Here is a 24017-nt window from a genome sequence, read left to right on the forward strand (position 1 = left end):
AATATAAAAGAAATTATAATTAATTTACTTTTTTTTATTTTAATTATTTATAGTTTTTAATAATTATTAATTAATATTAAAATTAAAGTATATTTAAATAATAATAAAATAATAATAATATTAATTTAATTCTTAATAATTAAGATAATCTAGATAACTTTAATATAAATACTACCTTCCTTAATAGCTAGGATTAATAGGTCTATAACCTTTAAAAGTGGGTCTCCTACCTATATGCTGGCTAATAAGAGGCTAGCTTTAAGTTGCCTGCTTGCACAGGGTTAACATTAACAATGCATAAGGCAGGATATTGGTGAAAATTGCACTCCAAACTTGGGACTCACAAATCATATTCTAGAGGCTATATATATATATACCTGGGGAAATCTCAGGATGCGCCTCGTCTACCTGGCTGGGCGTCTACCAAAACACCCGCCCCGCTAAATTTTATCAACCCGCCAGATCCCCTGTTCAGCATCCGCGCGTATCAAACAACTCTTCACCATCGCACTTGCTCATCCTTGATAGCTAGCAGGCTATCCGTATCCATAGTCCGCGATGCTTGAGCTACACGTATGGGGCCCCGTATTCGGGGTCCCCTCTATTGACGCCGAATGCATCGCCGCCATCACATATCTTCATAATGCGGCCAGGGATACCGTTCAGTTCCGCATCGTTCCAAGCAACGACGCCTCCGTAAGCCCCTCAGGTATGTCCCAATCATATGTTTTCTGTGACTTCCCCAATGTGCACGTCTTTTTGGAAGTCGACCAGCTTCCACATACGCGGCGGCTGCCTCGCGCTATCCTCCTCACCGAACCCTGCCTGCATATATGAAACCAGAAAATGTTGACCCTGCTGACCTGAGTTTTCCTCCACTTTCAAAGGCTTGCTTCCCGCCTTGAACCATGATGGCGTATGGACCAGCGGCTACGCCGCGATAGTGAGATACCTCAGCTCAAAGTCACTCGGTGACAACCTCGATGGCCGCCTGGATGCGGCCCAAGGGGCCGATGTCGCTGCCTTTGGAGCCTACCTCAGCGTCCACGCCTCGGCCCTGCTCGATCTCTCCCTCTACGTTTCGGCAGCCAACTGGTCTGCCGTGACGCGGCCCGCGTACTCAACGCTTCTCCGGTTTCCCTTGACCTGGACGGTGCCGACGCTGATTCGCGCCGAGGCCATCCAACGCGTCGAGCACCTCGGGCTCGCAGAGCTCGACACAGACTTTGATCCCCATGGCGGTCTGCATCTCACCGCAGGAAGAGACGCCCTGCCGGAGACGCTCCGCAAGCATCTCCCAGGAACGTCCAATCACAAAAATACTGTCAAGGAGGAAATGACCCCCGAGCAAGCAGTTGCCATCCGACTCTTTAGCTTAACTGAGAATTGCCTGGCAACTTTGGAAGGGCTCCTGTCAGAAACGGGGACGCAACCACCTCGCTTCATCCCAGGGCAAGCCTTAACATCGTTGGACTGCCTCGCTTTCGGCTACCTTGCATTGATGCTGAAAGCGCCTGTGCCACGAGCCTTTCTAAAGGACTGGGTAGCCGAACATGCTCCCCGGATTACATTGTTCGTTGATGATATTCTGGCCAACGCTATCCCATCATCCGACAGTACTGTTTGGGCTGCTCCACCGCATCGTGGCTATCTTCACGCCACTCGCAGGGTTTTCGACTCTGTTGTCCGGCACACGCCTGTTCTTGGCGAGCATTACGCCGGCGAGGTTCGCCGCCGTTGCGAAGGCAAGATTGTCGGCATTGACCAGCGGAGTGTGTCGCTGGCAACCGGGCTACTCTTCACCGGTGCTGCTTTCAGTTACGTGGTCTATTGGTACCGCAACCTTGCACCGTTTGGCGCCCGCGTACAGACTTGGCGCTCATACAAACCGGTCAACTCCCGCCTTAGTCAGTTTGGTGAGCTCGGCTCCATGCTTGATAGTGTCCTTGGCCCTGTTCATCCTGCTGCGAGTCCCATTGCCGCGGGCGCTGGAACAGGTGGGCGCATTGTCGACATCGACTCCGAGATTGACTGAGCATCCTGCCTGAATCGTGGATCAAACGAAAGATCAAACGAAAGCTTTATACCCCCTCCTGTATTTATATAACATGTCCAGTAAATCATGTACAATCAATGATAGAAAGTGTACTTTTATTTAATGTTCCTCATTCAATGAACACCATGCATGCGCTTATAATCTTACAATGACTTTGGAGATCAGCTTCACACTATTTATCTAGCCATGAAGCCTGTCTCATATATAGTTCCAGCTTGAACAGTCTTGTTCAGCAACCACCCACCACGCTACAGTTGCTTTATCTCTTTTCCAATAAGATCAGGTCTCTCAACATCTAGCTCATCTCTTAGCACCGCAAATGCCAAGTCGCTGACGAGCAGGCTCTGGCCCAGGCTCCAAACCAACGTAATGGCGTAAAAGAAGTTGGCATTGCCGCTTCCCGCATAAATCCACAGGTGGTAGAAGGCGGGACCCAAAAATGACGAGTACAGAACCGTCGAGGAAGCGACGAAGCTGTACCGCATGAGCGGGAATAGGTGTCGGTAGAGCGGGAGTACGCCGAGGAACAGTGCCGTGTCAGCAATCGAGGGATATGGCTTAAAGATGGCAAAGATACCCAAAAGCACTGATATTGCCGCCAGGGGTTGCCCACGCATTCGTATCGACAAGCCGCCAACATAGGCACCAAGGTGAAGCCAGAAGACGCCAAGGAAGAAGGCACGAAATGGATCAAAGATTTCAATGAAGAAGTACCACCACAGACCCACGTTGGGGGTCAGGTCTGAGAGTGTCAGTTGGATGCCATATGTGCGCGCGAAGAAGGCCCAGGAATTTCCCGTTAGCGCAAAGGACATGCCAAACAACATGGCGAGGATGGCGGCCACAGCACCAAGGCAGGTAGCCGTAAAGGTTGGCGCGCTACCAATGGCACGCCCAGCGGATTGACGATCGTACGCGAGGATAATGAGCGGCGGGAGGAGCAAGATGGGATACATGGACAAATATGAGGCGAAGGCCAGGGCGACCATGGCGTTCAATGGCGAACCGGCGAGTGCCTTGGCGATGGCGTGGAGGATGGCGCATGTGGTAAAGACGCTGGTGGTGCGACCCAGGCAGGTAGCGATGGTAAGTGGGTTAAATAAGAAGCTGTATCGAGGTTAGTGTCTTGCTTCAGGCGCAGAAAAGTCGGATGCGACATGGTTAGGGTCGAAAACGTACGCCGCGGCAATGAACAAGCCTGAGGTCGTCTTGGCTCGTCGCGGGGAGGTATAGAGCTTCGTTTGGCCGGCCTCGCCCGAGTCCGCAATGGCGGAGAGCGCGCTGGCGCTGAGTAGGTCGACAAGGATGTATAAAACGGCGGTAAAGACGGGCCACTGCTTGACATCGGGGAGCAGTGAGAAGAGGGGAAGCAGCAGGGGCGGCTGGTGGAAGACGCCGCCATCATAGGGATCGACGTTGTGGTTATATAGAAACAGGCCTTCTTGCACTACATCGAGGCCGGCAGGTTAGCTTGTGAGAGACGAATGGCTGTCGGCGGCGCGCATCGCATGCGCGCATTCGATCGAGTCGCGCGGGAGGGCGGGAGAGGAGGGACGCACATCGTTTAAAGCTGGTGACGGGGGTCGAGATCTCGACGCGGCCGGTCAAGCGGTCCGGAAGGCGGGGGAATGCGGTAAAGAGCACAAGTCGCAACAAAGCAGCGCCGACGAAGACGCCGGCCTTGTTCCGTAGAGCCATGGTTGCAGTCATGGCATGATCCCCGGCGACGTTGGGGGCGTTGGGGCGGCGTGGGAGCAACTCGAGGCTTGGAGAGCTTGCTCCATCAAGGCCACTTGGCCCCAGAGTTGTCGCAGCAGACGAGCGGGTCGCGTTAGTCGGCAAGCTGCCTGGTGAAATGTAGAAGGGCAACTAAGCTGACCGCATGAAGCTCAGGAATTATTAGATAATGGACAATATCTTATTTATCGCAATAATTCACAACATATATAAGAAACAAAACAGTATTTGCAGGCTCCTCATTATATTGCCGATTTGTCACCTGTAGGTACCTATCCCCAATCACAGGTGGTGGGGCATGCATCTCATCAGCATAGCAAAATAGTCATAGCTACGATTGGCGTGCTTAAGCAAAGAATTAAACTCTGACATAAATATGAATAATACCCTAGAGGCTTTAACTTAGGTGTGTTTTTTTTAATGATTTTATCCAGCCAGCTTTATATACTGCAATCCTGCGTTGACGCAATCCTGCTGCTTCTCGCTTCCCGTTGTTGATAATCAATGGCGCTAGTCCTATCTAGGATCCAACCCAGGGCGGTGTCCTCTGGCACGAAATTTTCTGGCGAAAAAAGTTGAACTTTGGAAGCGGCTGGTCAGCGCAAACAGCGCCCCGCCAGTTGTAAAAAGAAAAAGGCTGTTCAAGACCAGTCTTTACAACCACCGTCAACCATCACCACTTACAATGGCTCGCATTAGAAGAAGGGGCGATACTGGAGCCTCCAGAAACTTCGTCACCCGAAACCAGGCTATCCGAAAGCTCCAAATCAGCCTGCCCGACTTTCGAAAGCTCTGCATCTGGAAGGGCATCTACCCGCGAGAGCCTCGCAGCAAGAAGAAGGTCTCCAAGTCGTCGACCGCCTCGACCACCTTTTACTACCACAAGGATATTCAGTATCTCTTGCACGAGCCTCTCCTGCAAAAGTTTCGAGACACAAAGGCCCTCGAAAAGAAGATTTCCAAGGCCCTCGGCCGCGGTGATGTCAAGGATGCTGCTCGTCTCGACAGCAATGCAGCCCGCCCCGAGAAGACTGGGAAGCCCAACTACACTCTCGACCATGTCGTCCGCGAACGCTACCCTACCTTTGTCGATGCCCTGAGAGACTTGGATGACTGCTTGTCTATGCTCTTCCTCTTCGCCAACCTGCCCTCGACCTCTACCGTCCCAGCCAAGATGATCGCCCGATGCGAAAGACTTTGCCTAGAGTTCCAGCACTACCTCATTATCTCGCGCAGTCTCACCAAGTCCTTCCTTTCCATCAAGGGAATCTACTATCAGGCTAATATTCAGGGTGAGGAGGTTCTGTGGCTTGTTCCTTACAAGTTCACTCAGCGTGTCGTTGGCGATATTGATTTCCGCATCATGGGTACCTTTATTGAGTTTTACATGACCCTGCTCGGCTTCATCAACTTCAGACTGTACACCTCAATTGGCCTCAAGTACCCTCCCAAGTTTGACCTGGTCAAGGACGAGAACGCTGCTGAGCTTGGCGCCTTCACCCTCGAGGGAAGGACTCTTGTCGGCGGTGAAGAGCAGAAGCAGCTGGAGGAGATCACCCACCGCCCCGATCCCAAGATTCAGGCTGCTGTCAACAAAGTTGTCAAGACCTTGACCTCCGGCGAGGCCAATGGCAACGAAACCGACGTTGCTGCTGAAGAGGAAGAAGAAGATCAATCTGGTGCTCTTGACAAGTTTGAACCTGCTGCGCCAGGTGGCGATATCCTGCTTCAGCCTTCCGCTGTCGGCAGCGGTCAAGGTGCTCTATTCTCCAAGTTCACCTTCTATCTCTCCCGTGAGACTCCACGTCAACCTCTTGAATTCATCCTCAAGGCTTTCGGCTGCAAGCGCGTTGGCTGGGATGCCACACTCGGCGACGGTGCTTTCACTACCAACGAGCTAGACCCCTCCATCACACATCAAATTGTCGATCGACCTGTCGTGCAGGCTGTCACCACCGAAGAGGGTGACGGTGAGGACAACCAGACTTCTCAAAAATTGACACAAAACCAGCGTGTTCCTGGTCGCATATACGTCCAGCCCCAGTGGGTCTGGGACAGCTTCAACGATGGCGAGCTGAAGGAGGCACACCTGTATGCTCCGGGCGCTTCTCTGCCTCCTCACTTGAGTCCGTTTGTCAAGAACGTACAGGGCGCATACGACCCCACGATTCCTCTCGAGGAGCAACAGCCCGAGAATGAGGCCCTTGATGCCGATAGCGATGCCGAGGTTGAAGACGCCGATGCTGATGAGACTGCTGAAGGCATGGATATCGCCGGCGAGGACAATGATGAGGATGACGAGGACGACGATGCAGAGGACAACGAAGACGTAGATGCGGATGAGGATGAAGACGAGGAGGAGGGAGACGAGGCCGCACAGCGTCAGCAGGAGCTGGAAGCCGAGATGACAGGCACCTCCCTCAACTCCAAGAAGGTCAATGCCAAAACTAAAGCCAAAGCGGAAGCGCGCAAAGCCTTGACCAAGAAGTCGCGTGAAGAGGCCGAGGATCTTGAGCGTGCCAAGGGCATGCTCAGCAAGAAGAAGCGCAAGCTATTTGAACAGATGCAGTATACGAATAACAAGAAGAGCGCCGTCGACGAGAAGCTGCGCGGAAAGAGAAGAAGACTGGAAAAAGAACAAGAAAAAGCGAAGAAGGCATCGGCGTAATTTGGTCTGCATTTTGTTGTGTTATAAGCAAAACTCTTAGATTTACTGTTCTGACGGATGCAAAAAATTTATGGTTCATTCGAGGAGTAATTGTAGCTACAACAGTGTATATGTGTACGAATTACCTAAAATACATTCACCATGGGCTGGTTCTACGTAGATATAGGGTCAGTCGTTGGCGTCCAAGACCAAGTTCCTCACCGTGGGTCTGGCAAACAAACCTTGCTGCACTTTCACTTTGCAACACCAAATATTCGCAGCCGATAGCCACGCCTGAACCTCAGCGACCTTCTCTAAATGAAAGACGCAATAATAATCATTACAACACATGCAGCACCATATATACATGTGTAATTCGCCAAGATTCGGCGCCTGAAACCCCCACCGCGCCACCATGTCGCAACCAGAGGTCGCCTGGGATTTGGACAGCGACGAGATCGCCTCCATCGCATCTGAGGAGCTCCACGAAAACAGACCAAACCGCTGGAAAGGGTCAAAATCAACATGGCGCGACATTACTGAGGAAGAGCGCCTACTATGGCGCTTCATGAAACAACTACAGGACGAGGATCTGGGCGTGCATCTTTACAATGCGTTTGCGCTGAAGAAACGCGCAGCAGACCCGGAGACTGCCAAGGAATTCCTCGTGCAAACGGTCTGTTATCGCGCGGCCCTTTTTTGTACCAATACATACTAACTGCCATCCATGCAGGAAGATGGACAAGAGACCATCTGGACGCCACCCAAGTGGTGGACGGCCTGGCCCTTGCGTCAGAAGCATCTACCGCCCGTCGGCCTGTTTAACAATGACGGCGACGGCCAGGACGAGTTTGTCTTTCGTCGCAACGAGGACGTGGCGCCCAGCTCTGAACTCAGATCCGAAGTAACAGCCACCATTTTACGCATCGCAAAGGAGCGCTTTTCTCGCCGCAACCCCCCCCAACCAATCGTGCCATCCATCGAAACCCCGGCCTCGCCTCGTCTCGGCGAAGACAGCGACGGATCCTCTTCTACGGAATCAGAGTTAGAGTCACAGCCCAGTGTACAGCAGGCTATTGATGTGTCGATAGCTGAAGATGAGCCGCACCCGCAGCGCAAGAATAAGGCCGACAAAACATACGACGGAGTCGTCTCCGCAGACGACCAGCTATCAGCAACACTCCTCAAGCCCTCCGTACAGCACATCCTAACTCTAGTCGACAAGACCCTCACCGCCCTACACAATATGCGCGCGGCTGGTCTTACCTACTTGTCCGATTCGTCCGTAGCGGAGACGCCGGATGGATCCGACACCGAGCGCGATACGAAGCCGCGCAAACGTGGCCGCGGCCGTCCGCGCCTCCCTCCGCGCCGCAACGCCGCGGCCGCACCCAGCGGCTCCAAGCGACGTCGCGGGCGGCCCAAGAAGGTGCCCACCGACTCCAAGCGACGTCGCGGGCGGCCCAAGAAGGTGCACGTGCCTGAGCCGGGCGAGACGCTGGAGGAAATGGAGCTTCGCGTCGCACGGCTCAACCACCGACGCCTGCCCACGACCGAGGTGGATCGCGAGGCGGCTTTTGAGGACTGGCTGCGGGGCGACAAACAATTCGCCCGCGAGCAGCGCCAGCCCTCGAGTCGGCGCTTGTCCGAGCAGCGCCAGCCCTCGAGCCGGCGCTTGTCCGAGGAGCTCCGCGACAGCGCCGACCGGACGGCCGGTGAGGGTGACGACGATGGCGAAAAGAAAACCAACGCGGAGAGGAGGATTCGCCGCTGGGGGCTCCGCGACTGGAGCGAAGTCGTTGCCGCCGCCACTCTCGCCGGCTTCCCGCCGCGCGTCATCCAACGCACGGCGCAGCGCTGTGCGAACCTCTTTGAGCAGGGCATGACCTTTACGCACCTCGACGAGGTACCCGCCGCGCGTGCCGCCGCCAGCATCTGCACCACCACGTACCGGCCTGAACCCATCCGCCTGTCCGCGTCCCCCAGCGGCGACTCCGATTCCGACAACGACTCCGACAACGACCGGAAACGCGCCGCCAACCTGAAGCAGCACCGCCTCCGCCAGCGCTCCAGGGAAGGCACGCTGCCGAGTGAGGAGGACGACTCGTCGCGTTCGCGCTCGCGGTCACGCTCACGGTCCGGGGGGGTCCTCTTCTTTTGCCCGCAGGCGTGGTGCAACCGCGCCGCCAGCGGTTTCTCGCGACGGGATAACCTGCGGCGGCACATGCGGCTCAAGCACCCCGAGTGCGACAAGGACCCCGCCACCACCGCGCCGCAGGCCGCCGGGGACAGCGAGGACGAGACGCTCGGCGCCGTCCACGTTGACGGCTTCCTGCGTACCATCAACCCCGGCAGGGGGTGGCGGGGCGACAGCGCTGTTCGCGGCAGGAAGCGGGGGGTGTCACCGGGGCCTGGGACGCCGCCGCCGGCTGGCCGTCGCCCGGGGAAGAAGGAAAAGGCTCCTTTGAACGAGTGCGAATAGATGTTCTGTTGGACATGGACGTGGTGTTAACAGTTCAGGTAGATGTTCATACAAGACAGTCAACTATGAGAAAATATATACGAGTTGTTCTATGGCAATACCTCATCTGTGAAAAACGTATACCCGATGCTAGTACGCCACGCATGCAGATTAAAAACAAGCACACCAGAAAGGGCATCTCAGAACAATGCATTTCAAGAAACCCCAAGTTTGAAGTGTGTGCGTGTGTATGTCAGAGAAGAAAAGGGGGGGTATCTAGAAGAAAGTGTGGCAACTCTGCGTGTGTGTTTTCGCTGGACCATCTATCATCCCATTAACCAAAACAGTTGAAAACAACCAAAACGAGTGTCAAACAAAAGTAAATCGACGAATATACCACAACCCCCGTAATAGTTTTGGTTTTATGCAGACCACCAACGTTCTTGGCTCTACAAGCGTCCCAGAACAAAAAAAGATTGGACGCCTTTCCGTAAAACTCCTCCACCGTGCCGATGCGAGAATGGTAAAAATGCTGCCAGCTTTTTAAGTGACCGAGTGATTGGGTGTGAGATTTGAGAGATTTGAGAGGTGTGGTTGGTTAGGGAATTTGCCTTGTTGGACGAAAGGCGTTGCCAGATGAGGAGGATGTTGGTTCATCTAGTCATTATAGTAATTGAGAAATTTATTTTATTTGAGCCGCGGGCTCTTTCTCTTGGAACCGGCCGCGGCCAGTGCCGATGGCGGAAAGTTTTCGCGTCCCTGGGCCGCAACGCCGGGTCTCTTGACGCCCGCCACGCTGCGCACCGTTCTAGTGCCGCGCTTCAGTAAAGGCATCGTCACATTTTCAACAGGCATAGACATGGTGCTTGCCCGGGGCTCGAATCCCAGGTTCGCCGGCGCCGTCAGGTTCGACGCCAGGTTCGGGTTGACTTCGCGCAGGCTGGCGCCGAGCTGGGTATTGTCAGCAACGCAGCCATCGAGGGAGCTGGGGGCCGTGGCCGCCGCTGCTGCCGACGTGGCAGAGGACAGGCGCGGCGAGGAGGAGCTTGCCTTGGTAGAGGAGGGCGCCGGCTGCTGCGGCTGCGGTGACAGATCGGCAAAGACAATGGTCTGATCCGGGTCCGTAGAGCGATCTACCACCATCAGCGGCGACGGTGGCACGCTCTCGTCCTCCTCATCAATCATGCCCTCGGCAAGATGATTGGTTCGTGGCAGCACAGTCGGGTATTGGTAGACAGCCTTTTGCGGCGTGTCACCCGTTGGCTGGTACTCGTGGAGACTGGTGCTGGAGATGCCCTCCCGCAGGTTCGTCAATGGCTGGCAGAGATGCGATTCTAGCGGATCCAGGGCTTCAAGCATATCACTGGTGTCGAGTTCCATTGCCTCACCGACATTCTTGAACCTGTCAAACGTGGACTTGAAGTGCGCCGAGATATTGCCAAACGACTGCTCGATGGTGTTGGACAGTGCCTGGACCGACTGGCCGTGGTTCTCGTGGTGTGTCGTATTTTCTGTGCGGGCGTGCGTGACAAAGTCGTCGAGGGCAAGCATCTTGGAGCCCAGGTCCTCTACCTGCTCATCGACAACACGTACCGTCTCGGCGTGTACCGACTTGGCAGTGTTCTGAATCGCAGTGCTTTGATCGCTAGCCGTGTTCCAGTCATCCTTGAGCTTCGTCTTGAGTTGCTCGCGAGACTTCTTGACTTCTTCCAGGAGATCGCCTTCTTTCTCATCCCATGATTCCATGCCTTCGTTGTATTGATGGACGGCACGTTCTAGAGTGGTGCTAGATTCGGTGACTGATTTCTGGATCTGTGAGGCCTTGTCGGCGAATCGTGATTCCTGCGTCTCGGCTTGTGTGTTGATCAAAGTAGTGATCTGAGAAAGCAGCCTCTGGCGATCCTCTGCAGCTTGCCGTCGCTCTTCAGCGATGACTTCTTGGATACGCAGAGAGGTGCCAGAGCTCTGCAGAACAGCCGCATTCGTTGCGTTTTGTAGCTGGCGTCGAAGATTATCAGACTCGCTGCGCTGGGCCGTGATATGTTTGACAAGATCTTCAAAGATGCACTTGAAGTCCTTGCCTAGGGCGGCATATGAGTTGTGCAGATGTGTGTGCAGATTGCCCATCTCGGCAACGACATCTGCTGCAATCTTCTCCGCGGCGCCAGAGATGACCTGTAAACTTTCACCCACGCGCCCCTTCACGCCGTCGCGAATGACATTAATCTCCTCGAGCACCTCATCCATCTCATCCTTAGCCTTTTGTTTTTGTTCCAGTAGAAGCTTCTTGGAATCAGCAAACGCATTAAGTTGTTCGTCTAGCAACGTTTGTGTAGCTGACAGCTTCTGAAGTTCCTCTTCCACAAAGGCACTCATGCGTGTTGAGATGCTTGAGATGTGCTGGCGCTGTTCATCTTGGAAGTCGGCAACGCGACGTTCAACCATAGAAGTGACATCGGACACTTGAATCTGGGAAGTGCTCCAGGCAGCCCGGTTGATGGACTGCAGATCTGATTTTCGCTTGTTCTTCGCATGCAGTCCACCAACGTCATTGACTGTTCGTTGGAGCTTGTGGATAAGTTCGTCGCCAATCTTGGTCAGCTTTTCCTCGGTAGCCTCATGTGCCTTGCGCAGCTCCGTCTCTTCGGCAAGTGACTTGTGCGTCGTTTCAAGTACTCTCTCTACCCCATGCAGCAGATCTTTTGTGCTATCAAGCTGCGACCGAGTGCCGTCGTGATCCTTCTTCAGTCCCATAAACGAAGCGTTCAGTGAGTGCAGCTCATGTGTTTTATTGCGTAGGTTCGTCTCGAGTGTTTCAATCTTGGCGCCTTGCTCCTCGGCAACAATTCTCCGCGACTCGCTTTGTGCCGTCATCTCTTCATACACGTCGGGTGGCAGATGAACGCCGTTGCGTTGTCTGGTGCTAATTAGTTCGCTCTTGAGCCTTTCGATCTCAACAGTGAATTCCTTGAGGAGCGTCTTTTTGGGTATGGCATTGAGCTGCGGTTTGTTTCGGATGTTCTTTGCGCGGAATGCATATTCGAGTGTCGATATCGTTTCTTCCAGGTTGGTCTTTGAGGGCGAAATTGTCGCAATAATGCAAGTCTTTGTTCGGCCACCAAGAGAGTCTTGGAGGAGGCGCGTGAGTTTTGACTCTCGGTACGGAATGTGTGCGCTGCGGTCGACGAGAGCGTTGATGACGCGACCAAGGGTCAGCAGCGATTTGTTGATGAGGCCAGCCTCAGTCGCGCGCTTGTTCTCAGCACCTGAGCGCTGAATATTCTCGCTGCCAGCAAGATCAACGAGATTGAGCTTGCCAGCGCTGATGAGATCTTCGGTGCCGTTCTCGTTGACCTTTTTTACGTATGCACTAATCGTGAAGACAGTGTGACTTCGCGAACTGAGGTCATTGCATTTGGTGGCAGCGACCTGGCGCTTCAAGCTGCCATCCTGCAGCACCTTGATTCCCTCGCTCGAGTCCTTGATATGTTTTTCCTCCATGCCCTGCACCATGGTGCTGGCGTGGCCTTTTCGTGACGCGTCGTCATAGATTCGTAGTTTGGCCGTCTCCTCGACCGAGAGCAAATCGCGCAGCTCTTCGTTGTACAGCTCGATGAATGACACTTTGACGCAGTGCTCAGTGTCGTCCAGCTCAAGCGTTCGAAACAGCTGCTGCAGCACACGCGGAATGATGCCAGCTTCGTCGGACAACATGCCTAGCGTCTCTGTCATGTCGCCCGACATGGTGTACGTTTTCCCTGTACCCGTCTGTCCGTACGCAAAGATTGTACAGTTGTAGCCGGATAGCATCTCGTCGAGAATAGGTCGGACAGTGTCGTCAAAGATCATTGGCTGGTCTGCCGCGGACGAAAAGACGCGGTCGAAGGAATACGTCTTGTTGTTCAAGGCATTGGGACCCAGGGAGAGGTCGACGTGGTTCCCCTTGACGCCATCCGCCTTGACGACGACGGCGCTGTTCTCTTTGACCTCGCGCGGGCTGCGACCGCGGCAGCGGACCACGACGTTAATGTTGGTCTCCTCGCCGCCAAAGGTGCTCATGCGGGAGCCCGTGTCCAGTTCGTAGTCGCGCTCCTTGCGCTTCGCGCCGGCGGTCATGTTGGAGATGAGAGAGTCGGCAGGCGATGCCGCGCCGGCGCGCATGCCGTGACGCGCCGTCGATGTTCTCGTCGGCGGGCGGACGGCGCTGGCGCGGCTCGAGACGCCGGATCGCATGCTCGAGCTCATGGCTGACCGGCTTAGCTCCCGATCGGAGCGTTGTCGTAAATGAGCCAGCGTGGAGGATTTATACGCGTCTGGCCCCGGAGTGTGGCGCGTCCGGGACGCCGAGGCAGATGGTGACGGGATGGTAAGCGGCGGCGGCGGGTAGTGGCCAAGAGCTATGTTGTTGTTGTCTTGTTAAGGTTTTTGGTGGCAGCAGTGTTCCGGGATAATATGCTCAAGATGGTGGCGTTGGATAGAGCATTCATATTACCCCCCCGGCATGCAGAGAGCAATATTAAGGTGTAGGTTGATCGGTATGTGCCTTGTGCACTGGCGGGGAGGGGCTTGGTGCAGTCGGCAGCCGGTCATGGGTGTTGTGCTCGTGAGATGATTTGCCAGGTTTCTGCACCGAGTACAACCAGCCAATCACAGCATCGAGCCACTCGGTGGGCGTCAACAAGGACTAGCTGCGTTTCCCCAGCAACCGTTCTGAGCTAGATGCTCCTCATCCAGGGAAAAGAAATCTTCATCGCTTTTACTGTTGATAGGTATCTAGTAGATATATTATGAGATGGCGTGGCACTTTTTATCGCGTTTCAAGGACAATCTGCGCCATTGAGCGCGGGTTTTGTTCGCTTCACCAGAACGCGACGCGCGCCCCAGGTGACAGCGACGCTACCCTACATCAGTGATTTGCTTTTCCATGTCAAATTAGCACCCACTCAAAGGCGCAAGAAGTCGGGGTGCACTTCTATTTATTAATACTGTGCAGTGCCACGAGCCTGACCTACCTCGTCGGTTCCGAGTTAAGGGCTGTGTGCTGACCCTAGTCCGCCGTGTCTGACCAGCAAAATTCAACAACACGGTAAAGTGGACAGTGAGTCGAGATATACATGTATTCATATTAACCATCTTGCCAGTTAACTGCAACCAAAGAAATCAAAGAAAATTCTCCAATACTATAATGCAACGCAATGCAAATGCAGCCTATTTGTTCGAGCGCACCAACTTGAGCGATCAAGTTCGCTTATGCGATATTGTATGTAAAATTTACTTTTCAGCCACCTGTGTCGCAATGGTAGCTGTATTCCCAGTCTCCTCATCACTGCTCTGCTTCTTTCCCCTCTCCTCGGCCTTGAGTGTCTGCAGGCCGGTCTTGTGCTCGGTATGATGCTTCGACAGTGTTTTTTGCTTGATGAAGAGGCTGGCGAGGAGTCCGAGGAAGCAGCTGCAGGTAAAGACAGCGAACATGATTTGAATCGAGTTCCAGTAGACCGTTCTGACTATTTGTCGATCATCCACAGGAAGTGTCTTGATACGGTCAACGTTGGATGCCGCATCAGTGCCAGAAAACAAGCGGGCAGTGTCAGAGCCAAGCTCGGACGTCAGGTGGCCCTGCTGGCCCTGCATCCTGTTGGCAATGACAACACCGCCTACGGCGACAGATGTAGCCGTGCAGAGCTGGCGCACAAACTGCAGACTAGACGTCGCGGCGCCGATATCCTGAGGCGCAACATTGGCCTGCAGAGCGATAAGGGGAGCTTGGAAGTTGGGGCCGATACCCAAACCAGCGACCATCTGGAAGAGAACGATGCGTGCCCAGTGAGGGCGATCACCGAGATAAGTGAAGAGGCCAAAGCCAAGAGTTGAGCAGGCCATGCCACAGTTGATGACAATCTTGTACTTTCCAGTCTTGTTGATGAAGAAGCCGATAAAGGCAGACATGAGCGACATGACGGAGACAAAGGGCAACAAATAGACGCCCGACAAGAGGGAATTGGCGCCGAGGACTGACTGGAAATACAGAGGCAGGTAGTAGCTTCCAGAGATGAAGGTGAAGGCGTGCAACGACGAGGTAACATATGTGGCAATGCTCGTTGTCGTGTTGAATAGTCGAACAGGGATGACGGGGAACTTGGCGATACGGGACTCGTAGTAGAGGAAGATGGCAATGGCGACGACGCCAAAGACAATGAGGCAGATGACGGTGGCCGAGTCCCACGGATACTGGCTGCCGCCGAATTCCAGGCCCATGAGCAGCATAATGGTGCCGCCAATAATCAGCACGTTGCCGATCCAGTCAATGGCAGCCAGGCCGGCCTTGACGGGAGTGCGTGGGTTGTGCAGCTTGAGGAAGAAGAGCAGGATGAAGAAGGCGAGGCCGCCGCAGGGCAGGTTGATCCAGAAGCACCAGCGCCACGAGACCCGCTGGGTAAAGGCGCCGCCGATGATGGGCCCAATGGCCGAGGCGATGGCCCAGATCATGCCGAGGAAGCCAAAGTAGACGCCGCGCTTGCGGGCGGAGAAGAGGTCGGCGACGCAGATGTTGGGGAGGACAATGGTGCCGCCGCCACCGATGCCCTGGATGGCGCGGGCGACGATGAGCATGCCCATGCTGTTGCTGAGGGCGCAGAGCAGGGAGCCGATCCAGAAGACGACGACGGCCGTCATGAGGATGGGCTTGCGGCCGAAAATGTCCGACAGCTTGCCCCAGGTGGGCACGAGGGCGGCGCTGCCGAGCATGTAGGCGCTGCCGATCCAGACGTAGCCCGACGTGGACTGGAAGTGGGCGGAGATGGTCGGGACGGCCGTCGTGACAATGGTCATGTCGAGGGCCGCGAGGAAGAGGGCGATGCAGAGGGCGAACATGACGAGCGTCGTCTCGAGCTTGGTGCGCTCAGCCTCGGGGGCCACTGCGGCGGCGGGTGCGGCTTTGTCGTCGCCAGCATCGCGAGGCGTCGATGGCGCCGAGGATGAAGCATCGGCGGCGGCGGGGGGGAACTTTTCAGCGGGATGCGTATTATACTGCTGCTTGGTTGGTGATGAGAGCGTGGTGGGTGAGTCGAGTGGCGTCCTGTAGCCCTTGGTCCGGTCGGTATTGATCGTGGTACCGTCTACGCTAAAACGGTGCTCAGAGTTGGCTGCCATGACGGTAGCGGGGGTGTTGGCCGAGGCGATTCACAAAGAATGGTCGTTTTGATGTATCCGTACCGAGTAATCTGTACCGTCTTTTGTATTCGTCGAGTCCTGTCTCAGCCTGCAGTGTTGGGTGTTGTAATTTGTAGAGGCTGTCAACCTGCAAAGCGTGCATCCGTCACACAGGATCGGATAAGGGACGGGACGGATGCTGAACAATGTCCCTCGCGCAGTTTTCAGGAGAAGGGATATAACCGCCAGAACATATATGAATGGAGCAGGGAAGAAGGAAAAAACGACAAGAGTCAGTGACTAGCATGACAAACGAAGCGCTCTACGGAGTACTACTAAAAAGTAATGGCGTAACTTATTGAACTGTGGATGCGTCGTTGGGGTGGGGGGCGGATTAATGACCGTTTCACTTGGCAGGACGCCCACCATCCATCTCCTGGGCTGCAACGGCGTGGGATGTCCGACGACGGAAAAGAGCACCGTTTCTTGATGCTCTTTGGGAGTGGCACGGAGATACAGCTGCAGGCAATAGCAACTGCAGTATAGACGCCATCAATAGCATGCTGCATCTATGATTTCCTCCTGCAAGCCAAAAAACAAAAGGCCGACGCAAAATGTGCAATTGCCGTTTGCCTTTGCCATTGTTACGGCCGTTGTGGGTCGCCTCATCAACTACCAGAACAGGCAGTGGGCCTGGAGCTCAGCAACTTGCAACGAGTCGAAGAATTAATGAAGAAATTATGTACAAATTACTTGGTACGTAACTGAGACATGAAGCACGCCCATTGCCCCTCTCCCGGCGTCACATATCGAGTCGGACATCCAAGTCCCCAAGCATGCGGGGTGACCTAGTCATGGAACAAGCTCATCCTTCATGGAACACGCCACGCCGACGACGGCCGGCATCAGTACCCACGCCTCCCGTCGGATTTAAGAGCCGGGGCAAGCCTCTCTCCCCGGCTGCAATGTGGCGGCCCTCGCGCCGCCTCTAACTACCGTCGCTACCATGAAATCGCATCACAGTCGACGACAGCGCTGCATAATAAATATCGTCAAGTATAAAATCTGGCAGATGAAGAATGTGGCAGACGAAATCACCAAGATCGACTGATGCACATCGGATCATAGCTTTCGGCTTATTACATGGCTGCACCGTTAGCCCCACATGCATCAGGCACTTTTGCAAGGCTTGGTTTTGCTTCGAGTTAAGCTTGAAAATCTCAATACATGGTAAGTTAGGTATATCAAGTTGAATGCATGCATGGCTTACAAACTCAAGAAATCAATAATACCATCAACGCTGCGCCAGTAAAAACAAAACACCTCAATCCAAACAGCACCAATCAATGTACAACATGCCTCACCTCGGACTCGGACGACCCCGTCATCTCAGTGCATCAGAAAATTGTCACCGTATTAATGTATCCGTTCTTCAGCACTTCAAACACCAGCCCCGGGAACCCGTACAGCGTCGTTGTCGAGTCACTGTTTGTCTCGGCGCGCCGCGCGCCGCTCTCCTCCCACCCGCCCAGAAACTCGCAGCTGCTGCCCGGACTGTTGCCCCAGCCCCGATTAAGGACCATACCCCGCTGTCGCGTCTGAGACTTGCCGCCCGGGAGCTCGCTCTCCCACGTCTGGTTCATCAACGCCTCGACGTGCTCGAATTCCATCTCCGACGTCACCGCCTCGTCCTCCCGCCCGGGGTACGCAATCTCCCACCGGCAGCGCCGGTGCCGGTTGAACTCGTATGACCCGGGGATGTTTCCGTGGAGCACAATCTTGTTCACCACTAGCCGATCGGGGTGGTGCATCTTGACCACCATCGGATCGAGAGTCCCATTTTGCTGCCCGGGTGGGGCCTTGGATGGCTCCGTCGGCTTTGAGAGCAGCACATCAAAGCCCATGTAAAAGTAGTTATAGAAGCATTCGCCTGATGGATTCCCCGAGCTGTCCTCTTCGGTAACGACCTCGTTGTCGGAATCGTCCGAGCCCGTGTTCATCGACGATTGATCCGTATCTGTCATGGCCTCGTCTGCGCGACCTACATTCGCACTATCGCTCCGGCCCCTTGACGCATCTGCTGCTCGTCCTTGATGAACGTCCATTTTCTCGTCATTCTTGCGATAAATGGCATTTGGAGGCCCCAACTCCATGACCAGCTCCTGAGGAGTAGTCTGGCCCAGCTGGATGCAGAAGCCGCTACTAGTCCACTTGCGAAACATTTGTAGTTTGCCTCCTCCGTAGATTTGAACCAACGACACTTCGTCAGGGTACACATCTTTGCTCCTTGGAAATACCGTCGACGATTTGATGCTGGGTAGTACTTTCGTCCATAGCGTGGGCCTCGCATCGGCCCAGGAATTTCCACTGAACACGGCCATGGACGTGGCGACTTGGCTTGACGCAGCCGACAAGAGCGAAACGACGTCCTTGTCAGGTGAGTAAGCTGAAGCTGCCATTGGGAAGTTGAATGCCACTCCAGGATACGACAGCACATAGATGCCCATGCCCTGTCCGCTGCTTGACGACGCAGGAATGAACTCGCCCGCATACGTTGGGCCTAGAAGTCGCTGGTATATGTGTCGAAATGTCGGGCCTGACGAAGACTCGCCGGGAATAGGCGAGCCTGGATCCGAGGCGCTGTTGGGCAGTCGCACCAGATCACGATCTTTGAAGGTGATGTGGTTCTTTGTAAAGTCGGTAATTTCGATGAGTCGCAGCCGCTGCTCAGGGCCATCGAAACGCAGTCGCATGCCATTTTGCGGGAGCACGATGCATACTGGGTCCTTGACGGGCCTTTCCGTCGAGTGGACAACATCGATCTTGGGGAACCGCTGCGGCTCGGCTTTGAGCCTCGTCAGGACATCGTGGAGGGAGGCTCCGAGGACTAGCGTACGTCAGCCACTGGGATGCAAACATGGAAACCAGTTTACCAACCGAGAAAGCCGAGCGCTCGACCGGGATGAAGCTGCGCGCTGAAAAGCGACATGCTGGTGGGCATTGTCTTGCCGCGCCAGCGGCCGTTTGGTGGGGGTACGTCTGGGAAGGCAGCTTATCCAAGCTTCAGTCGCGGGGGAACGCGGCGCATCAACGCGTCTATTCGGTTGGTACTTGGGGAGCAAACGGAGTTGATGATGCGAAAGCAGGAGTGACGCCGTGTTTGTGACATGTGAAGGAAGATGACTGCGCGGGGCCAAGGTGACCACTAGATTGGGTGTCATGAGCTGAAGGGACGACCAGGCGACGCTATCTCCCCACTGTAAGAGCCGCATGACTGGACACGGACAAGGGTGGGCAAGGTGTCCAGTCGGCGAGGCCTCTGAATGGCTCGGTCGGCACTTTAGTGGGGCGGCCTGAGCCGGACTGCACTAGAGGGAAACTCCGTCAACAACCTCCATCCCAACCAGCCCTTTCGCCAGGCACCAACCAAGCAAGTCAACCAACGAAAATAAGGCCGCTTCTTTGCATAGTTACCCAACGGGCCAACGGTCGGCACGTTGACTATACCCACATTTCGAATCGGCACACCATCCCTCGCCGTGGCATGCTACGAGTACCATACCTAGCCCCTCTAGCTAAAGTCCGCCTCGCACAATTGCGGCGAGACACCAGCCCTAACTAGTATCTTGACCTGATCTTGGCGGCCGCGGGAGTATTCCGTAATCATCTTTTGAGCACGAGCAGAGCCCACGAGGCCCTTGCATTTGGAGCAAGACAACTCCCGGCTAGCTCACAGTCATCGGTGTCGGCCATGATATGCTCAACATCCGCTCGTAAATACGATTTCCTCATCTAAAGTTTGGTTCGACCATGCTCTGACCGCAAATCGAAAAGGCCTTCAGTCATCGCGCATGCTCAGTGTATCGGTGCATTGTTCAGTGGAATGTGGTCGTCGGGCGATGCTGGCCCAGTCTCAAACTTGACAAGTGCCTAGTCTCAAGATCAACAGATGGTACAGACGCCACAAAAAGCCGGATTCCGAAAAGCAGAGCCTCATTATACTTATCGATATAGTCGTTGTACTCCTACATGCCGCCTCAAATTCCGCCTCCGTTCCGGGAACAACAAACTACCTGCCGGCCGCTACCCACCCACTCAGCGCAGGTGTTTCTCTGCATCTACCAAGACACTGCTTTCTGGCACGCTCTTTGATTAGCTGACACGCCGCCTTGTCACGCCTTTGATTACTAGTTTATTGCGATCAGTCCAACACCAGTCTCCGCACAAACTGTGTAGGGCAGATGGCTCCGCTGTGCCGGGTTTGTTTATACCGGTCTCACGCTCCTAGGATGTCTCCCGTGTCCGTCTTATCATGCTATGTATAAAGAGATAATAGTTCACATGTTCCAATTTCTTTAAAAAAAAAAGGAGATTACGGCGTTCTGATTTTCATCTATAAGCCGAATGATCTGTGCTGTCTGCGACCTCTGCTTTTCAAGTTCACGATACCCAATTGTTTCTTGCACATCATGGCGAAACCTGGCCCTTCCAAAGAAAAGAACCCCTTTAAATCCAGCAGCGATAGTGAAGCGTCTGATTCTCAGAGCGAACACAGCCCAAGACCGAGCACCAACAAGTCTCCTTCCGTTGCCCCAGCTTCCAAGGAACAACCACAACAGGAGACGAAAGCCGAAAAAGAGAACAAGGACAAGCGGCACGTTGGGAAATACTGGAAATACTACGGTCTCGGCGTTGTTCTGGGGCTAGCTATCCTTCTGCCCCTCTTGTTGGTCAAACTCGTCAAGCGCAAGTAGCCCGTCCTCAACTGACGGATCCTTGCGCAGCTTCAAAGTTTTCATACCCCTCATCATTGCCCGGTTCATCAACTCGCGGAACATTCTCGTCCAACACGCTTCCGTATTCATCAGAAGCTCCAACGAAATCGACTTTGCCGCCAATGCCTCGATCGCGTCGCCAATGGCTGCCCGGGTCGGTGACCTCAAGTTCACCCTCCACGACACCGCCCAGGATCAGCCGCCCACCGTGCTCACCGCGGGCATCCAAGGGTTCGCGATCCAAAAAGCTACCCAAATCGACATTCGACGAGGCGTGTTGCACGTAAACGACTCGGACGCGCTCGTCAGCTGGGCCGATCGTTTCATCGACTGCGAGTCAATACCTTTTGACGTGCGTGTCAAGGGCCTCGACGTCTTCCTCGGGATTCTCCGCTATACCTTTAACCTCGCGCGGCCGATCACAATCAATGGCCTTCGCGGGCTCCGTGATATTACACTGAACGAGGTCAACCTTGTTCTGCCGCCGGTCGCGAACAAGAATGTCCAGGCAAACATCAGCTTTTCCAACCCCAGCTCTCTGAGCGTGAAGGTCGGCAACGTGACGGTTGACCTGATAGTCAACGATCTCAAGATCGGCGAAGCGTTGGCGTACAATGTCAGTCTGGTGCCTGGGGTCACCAATGTGTATATTGACGGTCTGGTGGATATACCAAAAATTGTCAACAACCTCGCCGGCATCATCCGTGGCCAGGCGCCAAACTTACAGGCTGGCTACGTCACGCTCAAGCTTCAAGTCACCAGCTTCACAATGTACGGCGAGAAGATAGACTTCTTAGGAGCGCTCCTTCGCAAAAGGGTGCTGAGTGCCAAAATCCCGCTGGTCGCCCTGATCAATGGGGCTGGAACAAGCATCCTCAAAAGTGGCTTGGTGGGAATCGGAATGGCTAATGGAGGAGCGGCCGTGGGCGGGATTACTTTACTTGATGCGATAGGGGATGTCTTTTCGAACCAGACTCTGCTCAATCGCATTCAAGGGCATTGGGCACGAAAGCAGTCCCGCGACCAGTACAAATATTCTCTGGCTTAATAATGATTCTTACTTAACAATATGCAGCCGAGAGGTTTGAGCTTCACGTAGTCACTTGCGTCGTCACGAGCAAAAGAGGCGCCGTTTGCCATTCACTTGAAGCAACTTCACGGCGGCAGTCATTCGCCTGCTGCACGATTCACCCAGCAGATAACTGGCTAGGGAACCAGTGCTGACGAGAAAGTGAGTATGACAATGGAATATTCCGGAATTCTCATTTCATTTGCTATCTCGATCGGGGCTGTTCGTTCCTCGCATCAACGAAGCGGCCGGGCCTAGACACAGTAACAGATATAATACAAAATTATAACGATTTTGTGAATCAAAGTCTCTCGTCACCAACTCAATCAATTTTGTTTTCTTTCAAAAATGGACAAAGACGCAGCCACAGTAGTTACTTCACTCCGATGTCTTTGCATGTGTGGCACCTCCAGCCCGTAACAGTGACCACGGAAGGGCCACAGCTACATTTGCGTGGGATCCCAGTACCCTCATCCCAGACTTGCTCGAAGAAGGAGTAAAAGAATTGCGGGCTCTCTGAGGCTACTATTGCAAGTGCTGATTTGACATTGCGAAGAGGACAAGTTCCCATGCGATATCTCACAATATGTGCAACAGTCGATTGCAATCTCCCGAGCGACTCTCCCTCCAGCTTATACATCAATGGGATCGCGTAGAGGAGATGTTTAGTGCTCTGCGAGTTTGCAAATTTTTCAAATTTGACCTCTGCGAGAGATTGAAGAGCTTGGATCATGTACTTGTCTGCAAATATGGACATTTCAGCATGAAAAAGAAGTGTGTGTAGTGGGTTGTCGGGTTTGTTCTCGGGGGCTTGGTAGTCGCCAGTGTAAAAGTAATCGACAGCTTTGATCACTTTTTCCGCCTCAAAATCTTTGATTTCATAGAATCCATCTTCCTTCTCCTACGTAATTATAGAGAGTCAGATGCCGAGGTCACTTGTTCACGGTAGTTGACCGTACCTTGAAGGATCCGGACAAGGCAGTGCATAGAACAGGGGACTGCATACCAACAACCAGCCTGTGAACTCTGATGACTGTGCCTCGGCAGCGAAGCTGGTAGTCAAAAAGTAGCTGCTTTTCGCGAGCACTTCTTTGAGGTTAGATTGATAGAAGCAGTCGCTGAGCTGGGTGACCGATACATACTTGGCAAGCAACTCACCGAAATTGGCGGGCAGGGACATCGCAATTGTTCTCTACAAATTATTGTTGTTAAAAAGGACACAAACCAGAAGCGAAGGGTAGAGAGGGGGGCTTGCTGTTTATGTACTGACTCCGTTTGAAGGTTCTTGCGTTTGCTGCTCTTCGCACTGTTACGTGGGGCCAAGGAGGGTGAAGAGAGAGATGGACCGATAGAGACAACTAAATCAAAATGAGAGAAATTGAGCATTTGAGGGTATTTTTCTGTGCACATGGCCCTGCATATGGATCCAGCTGGGCTGGCCCAGGCGGATCATCAAGCACTACGCGAAAAATGAGACTGACAGTCACAATTCATCATTCTTCGACGACCCGTTTATGAACCAAGTACAGGTCGTTTTGTACGATGCGTGCCACATGTCGTGCTCATCATACCTGCACAGAAGGCGACAACCGCCTTGTCTGACAATCGAAGCCAAAGACTAGCACCAGCCAAACAACCGCAGAATAGTCGACTTAAGATGATGGGTGTCTCTATAACTCCTATCGATTTGGGGGCAACTAACATCCTTAAGGATGATGTGGAACTTGGTGGCGTCTGACATTGAGTGTCACCCCGACGGCGGTTATAAACCGCCCTTTGTCGCAACCGCTCGCGTCTTGAGAGCCCTCTTGGTCACCAATAGTAATCGGCACATCCCGTGTACGGTACGAGACATGAGACACTCGGTTGCACTTGCCCGCAAACACACAAGACCTTTTCTTTTGCAGATGACATGGGATGCAATACCAGTTTGAAGCCATGTATGTGTGTTGGTTGTTCCTGTCGGCGGCCAACGGCTCCACATGGGGGTAAACCATGCTATTGTATGCTTGGCCGTCATGTCTAATGAATAACGTGGACAGTTGTAGAACCATGCTTACTTGCGCAAAGTTCTTGCGGAGAACACTCAAGCCCGCCTCTAAAACCACGTGGATAAACCATCG

The 24017-nt window shown here is 53.9% G+C and overlaps 10 protein-coding genes across 10 annotated transcripts; 5 read left to right on the plus strand and 5 right to left on the minus strand.

Moving 5' to 3' along the window:
* Positions 1–558: 558 nt before the first annotated feature.
* Positions 559–2035, plus strand: CCM_00050 (mitochondrial import receptor subunit; the record flags this gene model as incomplete). The annotated part of the gene is made up of 2 exons (XM_006665210.1): positions 559–709; positions 888–2035. 2 exons carry the CDS (start codon positions 559–561, stop codon positions 2033–2035), a joined length of 1299 nt encoding a protein of 432 aa, XP_006665273.1.
* A 269-nt stretch (positions 2036–2304) lies between these two features.
* CCM_00051 (GPI transamidase subunit PIG-U) lies at positions 2305–3754 on the minus strand (the record flags this gene model as incomplete). The annotated part of the gene is made up of 3 exons (XM_006665211.1): positions 2305–3163; positions 3236–3503; positions 3616–3754. 3 exons carry the CDS (start codon positions 3752–3754, stop codon positions 2305–2307), a joined length of 1266 nt encoding a protein of 421 aa, XP_006665274.1.
* Positions 3755–4478: 724 nt separating this feature from the next.
* CCM_00052 (pescadillo) lies at positions 4479–6461 on the plus strand (the record flags this gene model as incomplete). The annotated part of the gene is made up of 1 exon (XM_006665212.1): positions 4479–6461. One exon carries the CDS (start codon positions 4479–4481, stop codon positions 6459–6461), a length of 1983 nt encoding a protein of 660 aa, XP_006665275.1.
* Positions 6462–6855: 394 nt separating this feature from the next.
* CCM_00053 (RNA polymerase I specific transcription initiation factor) lies at positions 6856–8922 on the plus strand (the record flags this gene model as incomplete). The annotated part of the gene is made up of 2 exons (XM_006665213.1): positions 6856–7116; positions 7174–8922. 2 exons carry the CDS (start codon positions 6856–6858, stop codon positions 8920–8922), a joined length of 2010 nt encoding a protein of 669 aa, XP_006665276.1.
* Positions 8923–9588: 666 nt separating this feature from the next.
* Positions 9589–13491, minus strand: CCM_00054 (kinesin heavy chain; the record flags this gene model as incomplete). Its single annotated transcript, XM_006665214.1, has 2 exons — positions 9589–13313; positions 13407–13491. 2 exons carry the CDS (start codon positions 13489–13491, stop codon positions 9589–9591), a joined length of 3810 nt encoding a protein of 1269 aa, XP_006665277.1.
* Positions 13492–14026: 535 nt separating this feature from the next.
* CCM_00055 (multidrug resistance protein fnx1) lies at positions 14027–16050 on the minus strand (the record flags this gene model as incomplete). Its single annotated transcript, XM_006665215.1, has 2 exons — positions 14027–14081; positions 14177–16050. 2 exons carry the CDS (start codon positions 16048–16050, stop codon positions 14027–14029), a joined length of 1929 nt encoding a protein of 642 aa, XP_006665278.1.
* A 614-nt stretch (positions 16051–16664) lies between these two features.
* Positions 16665–17042, plus strand: CCM_00056 (uncharacterized protein; the record flags this gene model as incomplete). The annotated part of the gene is made up of 2 exons (XM_006665216.1): positions 16665–16806; positions 16828–17042. 2 exons carry the CDS (start codon positions 16665–16667, stop codon positions 17040–17042), a joined length of 357 nt encoding a protein of 118 aa, XP_006665279.1.
* Positions 17043–17447: 405 nt separating this feature from the next.
* CCM_00057 (UPF0183 domain-containing protein) lies at positions 17448–19717 on the minus strand (the record flags this gene model as incomplete). The annotated part of the gene is made up of 4 exons (XM_006665217.1): positions 17448–18937; positions 18988–19089; positions 19525–19597; positions 19670–19717. The coding sequence occupies 4 exons, from the start codon at positions 19715–19717 to the stop codon at positions 17448–17450; spliced, it is 1713 nt and encodes a 570-aa protein (XP_006665280.1).
* An 802-nt stretch (positions 19718–20519) lies between these two features.
* On the plus strand, positions 20520–21873 carry CCM_00058 (uncharacterized protein; the record flags this gene model as incomplete). The annotated part of the gene is made up of 2 exons (XM_006665218.1): positions 20520–20776; positions 20835–21873. The coding sequence occupies 2 exons, from the start codon at positions 20520–20522 to the stop codon at positions 21871–21873; spliced, it is 1296 nt and encodes a 431-aa protein (XP_006665281.1).
* A 394-nt stretch (positions 21874–22267) lies between these two features.
* Positions 22268–23074, minus strand: CCM_00059 (BTB/POZ fold domain containing protein; the record flags this gene model as incomplete). Its single annotated transcript, XM_006665219.1, has 3 exons — positions 22268–22795; positions 22854–22983; positions 23037–23074. 3 exons carry the CDS (start codon positions 23072–23074, stop codon positions 22268–22270), a joined length of 696 nt encoding a protein of 231 aa, XP_006665282.1.
* Between the last annotated feature and the right edge of the window lie 943 nt (positions 23075–24017).

The sequence above is a fragment of the Cordyceps militaris genome (assembly GCF_000225605.1).
Source record: "Cordyceps militaris CM01 unplaced genomic scaffold CCM_S00001, whole genome shotgun sequence".
Taxonomy (NCBI): Eukaryota; Fungi; Ascomycota; class Sordariomycetes; order Hypocreales; family Cordycipitaceae; genus Cordyceps; species Cordyceps militaris.